The sequence below is a fragment of the Apis laboriosa genome, unplaced genomic scaffold (genome assembly GCF_014066325.1).
Source record: "Apis laboriosa isolate Shangri-la unplaced genomic scaffold, ASM1406632v1 scaffold22_cov146, whole genome shotgun sequence".
NCBI classification, from domain to species: Eukaryota; Metazoa; Arthropoda; class Insecta; order Hymenoptera; family Apidae; genus Apis; species Apis laboriosa.
The window spans coordinates 1,247,933-1,257,792 of record NW_025222414.1 but is presented as its reverse complement, the minus strand read 5'-3'; the positions used below and the strand labels follow the sequence as shown (position 1 = coordinate 1,257,792).

General features: G+C 26.2%; 1 protein-coding gene across 1 annotated transcript; it reads left to right on the top strand.

Annotated features, from left to right (window-relative positions):
- The first annotated feature begins 961 nt into the window (after positions 1-961).
- LOC122713115 (X-linked retinitis pigmentosa GTPase regulator-like) lies at positions 962-9,853 on the top strand. The gene is made up of 12 exons (XM_043933268.1): positions 962-992; positions 4,353-4,478; positions 5,886-5,978; positions 6,084-6,146; positions 6,562-6,885; positions 7,141-7,293; positions 7,386-7,550; positions 7,615-7,736; positions 7,846-7,932; positions 8,183-9,272; positions 9,596-9,684; positions 9,796-9,853. The coding sequence occupies exons 1-12, from the start codon at positions 962-964 to the stop codon at positions 9,817-9,819; spliced, it is 2,367 nt and encodes a 788-aa protein (XP_043789203.1). The 3' UTR covers positions 9,820-9,853.
- Positions 9,854-9,860: the final 7 nt, after the last annotated feature.

Sequence of the window (9,860 nt, the reverse complement as noted above, 5' to 3'; positions counted from 1 at the left end):
CTGAAGAAAACCACCCCTACGTGGTCCTGACCGAAACCATCCCTACGTGTTCCTGACGGAAACTACCCCTACGTGGTCCTGACGGAAAAACCCCTAAGTGGTCCTGACGGAATCCACCCCTACGTGACCCTGACGGATTTTGAATATTTAAATTATAGCTTTTCTACTATTAAATAATGTGTGCTTATCAACAAACCATCTGAAATTATAGGTGATCCTAACGGAGGACCCCTCTTGCTCCTGTGGAGTCTCTAAAGTTTTCTTTTCAACAGTGAATGATATATCTTTTAAATTTCATATAGCGCTAATATTTAGATATGTACATAATTTTATTTTTTGCAATTTCGCTCTAAAATAAATATTAAAAATATTGATTTCGATAATTGTCTTTCTATATTGCACTTTTATTGTTATATTAATTAATTTTTTTTTTGAGAAAGTTTATACTATTATTCGATACTTATTTATATTCGATATTAAACTTTTTTTTTATTTTCGAAAACCTAACTACATAAATATATAAGTAAAAGATAAATAATTTTTGGGTGAAAATGCAAAAAATAATTAAAAAAAAAAAAAATGCAAATCGTAAATTGTTATATTTATTTCTATCACTTAGAAATGAAATAAAATAAAATATTCACTATTGAATTTTAAATGATATTTGGAAGTGATTTGGATTTCGTTGTAAACGGATGTGTGAAGGAATTCGAAATAGGCGTGTATAAATAATTAGTTACTTATTTTTACTTACTATTATTAATTTTCGCGAAAAAATATTGACGACAAACGATCGTTCTCATTCTTACAATAACTCGTTGAAACATACACGTTCAACGCGTGGTTGCCATTAGAAATTGATTTCTAGTTGCCAAGCAACGTTCGGTTTAAGTTACCAGCATGATAGCCATGCTTAACCGGCAGTTAGTCGGTCGTATGTTCCGCCGTAGAACGTTCGAGCATGGGTCTGACAGACTTGGAAACAATACCTGGTAAAAATTTGAACGAAATCGCACAGAGTATGATCGCACGTATGATTCCACTTTCACGCAATCGACACTCATCTTACATAATATTTATCACTGATATTTTCAAATAATTTTTTAATTTTTTTCGAATGTATTTTTTCATATTGCATACCGGTGATTATCGAAAATATATTATTAAAGAAACATTTCAGTGGTTTGCGAACAACAAAATTATTATTAGTAGTAGCAGTATTAAAAGAAAAATGATTTTATATTTTATTTTATGGAAATTTACAAATTTTATTTTAAAAGAAAGAACGAAATTTAATTCGAATCATATTATTTGTAACGAAAGTCATTTTTATGAAATACTTTGGTGAAATATTATTAATTTTTTTTATATGATAGTGATATTATGTATATTTTGTTTTTTGAGGAATATTTTATTTCGTTATAGTATATATACTATTATATATACTATTATACAATTATTCAATAATTAATGATGTATCGTAAAATTTAATAAATTTAGAATTATATTTGCAATTCGTTTACTTAATATATGTATATACGTTTTTTTTATAAAATATTACGTTATATTTATAAATATCGATATCGATTATAATATAAAATATTCATGTAAAGTGATTATATTTCTTATCATTTTTGAGGAATTAAATAAACAAATTTTATATATATTCTATGTATCAAGAAAATAATTTATTTATCATGATCGAATATTAAATATATTAAATTTTACGTGAATAATTGTGCTTAAGTGAAAGAGTTATTATATGACGAGAAAAGATCCAATGCATTAAATTATTGTATTATTTTGTATTATTTATCATTAAAAATATTATTATCACTTGTTGAGTACAATGATAATGTTTTATATTATATTTACTTATTTATATTCCTTTTTACGTTTGCTTCATATTACTGTTTTGCGTAATTAAAAATGAAATGTATTTTCAATCAAGATGATATTCGAATTAAATATTGCGATGTTGATTAATATTTTGACTCAGCATTCTTCGGGTTAACGACCTGATGCACCACCACTGACTAGAAAATAAGCGCATCGATGGTATCGACACGATGAATTTACCATTTCGCGTGTAGCGTTTCAAAATAAGGACACGTTCCATCTTAAATAATCGCGAACAATAACTTTAACCATATGTTTTATGATAAAGTTTCACGTTATGATTGTTATACAATTGTTAATATTTTTTTATATTGAAAAAGAAAACTTTATTTTATGATTTTCTATTTGTTGTAATCTTTTCTTAGAAAATAGTTGTTTCCGAACAATTCTCAGTACAGACATTAAACAGCAATAATATGCAATGAATTGATTGTCGAATATTATTTCGCGAACAATGTTCGCAAATCGCGTTGAGCAACGCAACTTTAACCATCCAAATGAAATTTTTTTTTTCTCTCGAGAAATACTGTATTTATCGTCCTTCTCTTCTTCGTAGATATATCAAATCTTTTTCATTTTCTTAAAATTCTTTTGATGCATAAATTTCCGTTTTTTAGCCTTTCTCTGATAATAAAGTTTTTTTCTCATAATAACAAAAGTTAACAAAAAGTAACGCTTTATCGTTTGAAATATGAATGCGCGATGTATTATGCAAAGAGATAATGTTTGAACTTTTGATAAGAACAACTGTTGAATAAATAATAATTTTGTACCAAAGATTTATACCTGATTTTATCGGTATAATCATTGATAGATGACCTTCGGAAAACTCAGAAATTAGAATTAATATTCGCTCGTTTCGTATCTGTTGGCCATTTGTTCGTAATCTCGCATTATTTCAAAATGAAATTTTTCTAAACGTTCGTCCTTTTCTATTTTTCCCATAGTAATTAGAAATTTCTAATTTCCAATTCTTCGCATCGCAACACACGAGGACAAATTTAAAAATTTATACACGTATGTATCACGTATCTATATATACGTGTAACCTCCTTAAATAAAAATGCGATTATGATTATAACTCTTAACGATCGATATACGATTATGAATGGAATGTAAAATTGTTATTTTTAAAATTATCATTTTCATTCCTTTCATTTTACGTGTATTAATTTAAATATAAAGATTATAGAGAAATTAAATTACAATTAAATAAAAATTACAAAAAAATATGATAAAGTTGTATAAACTTTTAGGATACTTTTAATATTTCAATTTTATTAATTGTTTTATCTTATTTATTTTCTTTTCGAAATTTTTTGGAAGCAATTATTGGCAATATATTTATTTGGAAACGTTTACAAACGCAATTTTCTTTTCTTTCTTTTTTTAAACGAATAAAAAATGTTACGATCCTTCTCGAATAAACATCCATGTCCAAGTCTCTTTAATCTCTTGTATATGCTACTTTTGATTTTCGAGACGATTAATATCGATCGAACATAGATCTTTTTCTAGATCCGAATAAAAAATCTTTAATTATATATTTATTATGTAAAGCGATAACGATTCTTTTATCTGATCAAAGCGGCTAATTATTACGTTAGATTTTTAAATTTCAATGAATATGCATCATTCGCAATTTTAGCTCTTATATTTGTGGAACATATTTAACTTAGGCTCAAACGTCATCAACGCGCGTGTGTTTATAGCATTAAAGGATATTTATCTTGCCTCTCGTTCTTGACCGCACGATTTTTGCGCGGCTATTACTTACGCGTTTCGTGCCAGACGTAAAAAAAAAAAAAAAAAAGAAAGTAGCGATTCGTCCTTTGATATCGCGTTATCGCGTTAACCTCCTTAAATAAATCATCGAAGATTTAGCATGTCAGTATATACTATTTATTTGTTACACACGTTCCACCATTTCTCGCGAATAAATATATGACTACTTATATGACCATTCATACTTCCTTGAATCCAGAAAAGCAAAAGATATGTTCATCTTTCGTTAATTACAAAATTTTTGACGATCGTCGAATCGCCAAAGAATTGGAAAAGAACAAATTTTGTTTTGCGTTTTTCTCACAGACATAAGTTGTTATTTGACAATGTTTACAATCAATGATTTAACAACATAAAGAATAAATATTTTGTCAAGTAAATATTGCAAACGATAATAGAATGAAGATAATAGATGTATTTATTTACATTATATTATATTATATTATACTTCGAAATCGAAAAAAAAATATCTATATCTATTACAATCGAAAATTTACATCTGTTACAACAAACAATACCAATACCATTAATAATTAATCAATGATAATTAATCATTTTATTTGTTAATCATAGTAAAAAAAATAAATATTTTTTTATGTAAAGTTAATATTTTATCAATATTAGATAGAAATGTATATTTAATGAATATTTTTTACATGATTTTTCAGAAACAGGGGCAGTATTTACAATCGGACGTAGTAGATTCGCAGATAATGTTGCATCTCATTTTTTCATACGCAGAGATCCAGTAATTTCCATTTCTTGTGGAGACGAACATTCTGCAGTTATTTGCCGTAAGTTGGTTACAAGTAGATTTTTGTAATTACATTCCTAATTTCATTTGTTCTATACATATATATAGATTTAATTAATTATACTCTTATATTTGTGTTATATTTGTAATATTTCTTTTTTAAATCACTGAAATATTTGATATGAATCTAGTTATTAAATAATTTTGAATATTTTAAAAAAATTTTTCTTAAAATCTCAAGGAAAGAGATATTTATATATTTATGTGCGATGATTTTAATCGGTGCTATTCTTCTAATCTTCTCGAACGTAGGAATACATAAATATGTGTATACATATAAACATATAAACACATGATTCAATTCCATTTTATATAAAATCAACTCGATGTATCTATGAAAATTTTCATATAATTTATGTCTCTATATGTGAGTGAATATGTCTTATGCTATATTATTATATCTATTCTGTGACAAGCACATTTGATTTTAAAAGAAATCAATAGACAAACGCGCATGAATGACTATAGAGGTTTTAACGATATCAATATTACACGTGATCCTTTTATTTATACCTTTAACATAGATATTATTATCTTTTTTCGAAAATATTCCATCAATTTGTATTTTTTATAATGCTAAGATCTTAACTAGATATAATTGACAATATATATGTGTACTTATATATAGTTATATATAGTAGCATGATTAACAGTTTTTGTAGCATAGTTCACAAAGAAGTTGACCCAGGCTTACATAGGGATAGCCACTGTCCGGTTAATCGATATGACCACGCAATGTTCTGGCACGTACAACATTTATATATAACGTATGTAAATATCTCTATCGAACAAAGTCGACATATTGTTATCATCGTATTATAGTTTAATCATTAATCGATTAATCGTGAAGTTATTTAAAACTCGCGTATCCTTTCCGATATCATCTTACTCATTTTGAAGTCTTTGATAATTTATATATTCTTTGATATATATTTATATATATTCTTTGATAATCGAATCGAATCTTTTAACTTGCTTTATAAAAAAAAAAAAAAAAAAAAAAGTTAAAAACTTCAACTTTTAAACATTTTAATTAAATCATTGTAAGAAAGTAATATTTATAAATTTGATATTTGATATTTTTATATTACGGTATATTTATTCCTAGAATAATTAATTATCAGTATATTAGAATATTATTTATTATTATTGCCATATGATTTATATTTTAGCCATTTCACATTGACATTTTATTACTAAATAAAATTCAAATTCACCATTAATGAATAAGTGAAAAAAAAATGTTTATATCGTATTATTTGTATGTTTAAAAAAGAAATTAATATTTATCATTATAGTAAAAATATTTACACAACCTGTAACAATGCATACAATAATATCTTTTGATTCTTTGTTAAATCAAAAGTTTGGATTTCGTTGTTTTTAGAAAGCGGCAGACTCTTCGTTTTCGGAAGTAATGATTGGGGTCAACTTGGTTTGGGTCATAAAAATCATATTAGCAAACCATCTTGCGTAAAAAGTTTGTATTTTATATCTATTTTAATATCAAAATATAATATATATATTATATAATATCATATATATATATATTATATATAATATTATAAAATTGATTAATTTACAGTTTTGAAACCCGAGAAGGTAACACATGTCGCATGCGGACGAGCACACACGCTAATTTGCACAGGTAAAACATCGTTTACAATTATTTTATTAATTTAGTAAATTATATTTTTAGTAATAATAAAACATGCATAGATCGCATTTTTCATTCAAAAAATGTCTATTTGTTGTTCAATATGATATTATAAACTCGTTTGTTGTTCATACATATTTATAATTAACGATTTACGTGTTAATCTTATTCTCTATTATTAAAATTGTTTTAATGTTTTCTCTCAATTCTAGAATTGATATCTATATCTAATATCTTATTTGATCTTTTCTTTCGACATAATAATAATTGCTTTTAAATTGTAAAAATCTATTTGTCTAGAAAAAGAAAAAAAAGATCTTAATTATGATTAATCATGATCATCAAATATGTGGAAATTATTTTAGCATGAAATTCGAAACAGGAGCACGTAATAATAATGTTTCAGTAGCGGAAAAAATTTTTGCCTGCGGCAGCGATCAGGAAGGACAACTCGGTCGAGGAATTTCCGCGATAGGCGATTCCGCGAGCACTCCCGTATTGGTATACGATTCCGGGCCAACTGGATCAAAGATTGTTCAAATAGTTGCGGGTTCTCATCATTCGCTCGCACTCACGAGTGATGGTAACGTCTTCGCATGGGGTAGCAATCTCGAAGGTCAACTAGGACTTCCGGATATATCTGGCTTAGTGAACAAACCGACGAAAGTACATATTCCGGAACCTGTGAAACAAATTAATACGGGCTACTATCATTCTACATTTTTGACAGGTAATTGTTGTTGAAAAAGATTCTTTAAGAAAAATATAGTAATTTAAACTATATCCTTTTTTTCCAAACTTTATCGATTAATAATTTATACCGTATAAAAAAATATTGTTTATAAATGTATCAAGATCGATAGATTGAATGGTATTAGATGAAAATAAATAAAAATATATGTATAATTTTATTATCGATTTCGATAAAATATTAAATATTGGTAATTTTTTGTGTTAACAAATATCAAGTCTCAAATTTGTATAGAAAATGGTCTCGTTTACGTATGCGGCGAATCGGAAAGTGGGAAATTAGGAATTGATATCAATTTTTCTACGCAAATTATGCCCAAACAAATGCAATTACCAAGCCCTGTTATATATGTAGCGTGTGGTGGTCATCATACCCTCATTCTAACAGGTATAATCTTTTAAAATTATTTAAAATTACAATATCCATTCGATGTTAAATAAATATATTATGTGTTAAAAAAAAAATGTTTATTCCGACAGAAAATGATAATTTGTATTGCACCGGAAGTAATTCGAGCGGTCAACTCGGTTTAGGAACAAATGTAACGGAACTTCATACACCGAAACTTTTTCCACAAGGCGCGTTAAAAAATGAAAAAATTAGTCGTATTTCATGCGGAGAAAGTCACACTGCTATTCTTACTGGTAAATTTTAACGCAAATTTTATCGATTGAATATTTCCTTTTTTTTTAATCTTTTCTGCAACAGAATCTGGAAAACTTTATACATGTGGTGACGGAAGACATGGAAAATTAGGTTTGGAAGAAAATGAAAACAACGTCCACGAACTAACTTTTGTCCAAAGATACAAAGAACTATTCATTTCAAACGTAATTTTATTTATATATTTATGTGTCGCATAATTACTCTCTTGTATAATTCATATAATTAAGTAAATTTTAAAAAATTTTAAACTTCATAAACTTATGTTATATATAGATTTCATGCGGTGGTTGTCATACAATCTTAATTGGTCAGAGACGTGAAACAAATCGTATCCAAAAAGAAATGGATAACTCGCAAGTGGTAATTACAATTTATTTTAATTATTTCATAAACGACAAACTAAATTTATAATATAGATCATAGATCAGTCTTTTAAGATCTCTTCAAAATTATTATACAGTAATTTATTATACAGTAAAAAAAAAGCAAAAAACACCAAAATAATTTATTTTAGAAGTTAAGAAAATATATATTAATATGTGTATATTAATTATACACATTCTTTACAAATTATCGAAAACAAATCGATACATTCTTGTTTCGAATATAGGAACATATTCAGAAAAGAAATGCATTACCGCCATTAAAAGTTCCAATAAACAGACTACAAAATGAGACTCGTGATGAACATACTAACGAAATAATTAACGATCGATTAAATCTGAGAAAAAATGTCACGGAATCTGTAATGAGTTCACAAGAAACGATGGAAATGGCCCAGCAAAAAATTGAAGAAAATATAAAATATATCGAAAATGATATTACAAATAACGTTATACATTCGACGAGCAATATTCAGAAATCAGAGAGTCCTGAGAATAATTCCAAAAATCTTGAAAAATCTATTAACGATATATCGGAAGGGGAATCAAACGAAGAGAAAATTGAAATAATATCGGAAAAATTGTCGATTGACTTGGAAGAATCTAAAAAATTGGAAATAGAAAATGAAAATGAAGAATCAAAAGACGACGATAAAAAATCAGAAATAAGAATAGATATTGAGAAGAACGTCAATGAAAAAAATGATTCACAATCGATGAATAGCGATGAAAATAAGAAAAAGAAGAATGATGAAACGAATATAAATGAAGTTGCGACAAAAAAAATAGAGTACGATAAAGAAATTAATAATGAAAATAAAGATGTAACGGATAGTATGCAAATTAATAGTGAAGATTTCAAATCAGAACCAATGAAATTGCAAATGGAATCGTATATTGAGAATGATAGCAAACAAGAGATGAGTCCTGAGAAACAAATATCTTCTATCTCATCGGATTTCACGTCACCGGCAAAACCATCAAGATTAAAAGTTGAAAGTGAAAATTCTTATATCGAAATATCGTCGTCAATGAAAAATAAAAATGAAGACGATAAAATAGAAAATGAAACAAATATGGAAAAGGGTATAAATAAAAACTTAGAAATGGTAGAAGAAAATGAGCCAGGAAAATCGGAAAGAGGAGGAAAATGTTCGATGAAAGATACAAATTCAGGATTAAGAGTTGATACAGAGAAGATGATAAAAATTGACAAACAGAACGAAGAGAAGGATAAGATTATCGAAGAGGAGAAATTGAAGATTGATAATGGTCAAGATGACGCTGATGTTATACAATCGCCATCATCGAGAATAGGTAATAAGAATAAATAATTGCAAAAATTCGACAAAATTATAGACTGATGATATACAAATTTCAATATTATAGCATATTATATATAATATTATATATAAATAATATATAATAATATATAATATTATAATAATATAAAATAATATATAATAATATATAATATATAATATTATATATAAATCATATTTAGATATAAAGATTTTTTTTTTAATTTTTGATTTTTATTTATTTAAAAAATAGTAAAAAAATATGCAATTTGTTATAAAGATCATAAATATTTTATATATATATATATATATTTATATATATATATTATTTTATTTCAGGTAAAATGGGAAAGATATTTAAAAGTAAAAAGTCGCAAGCAATGGAAAATGGTAGCAGAATAATTGGTACTGTGAATCAAAAATCTAAAGTATGTGTATTTATAATATAACAGATAATATAACATAATACGCAATGATATAATTATAATTTGAAAAAAATTAAAATTCTCGATCAATTTACAAGAAAAATTTATTTTCAGTCAAAAACATGTACTATCCTGTGATCAACATATTTTCAAAAATGCATCATACTTTATTACATTTT

Excerpts from the sequence above, each read along its gene's own strand:
- LOC122713115 (XM_043933268.1), top strand. The coding sequence starts at position 962 with ATGGGTCTGACAGACTTGGAAACAATACCTG. Across the intron at positions 993-4,352 it reads AGACTTGGAAACAATACCTG|AAACAGGGGCAGTATTTACA; the intron begins GTAAAAATTTGA and ends ATGATTTTTCAG. Across the intron at positions 5,979-6,083 it reads CAAACCATCTTGCGTAAAAA|TTTTGAAACCCGAGAAGGTA; the intron begins GTTTGTATTTTA and ends ATTAATTTACAG.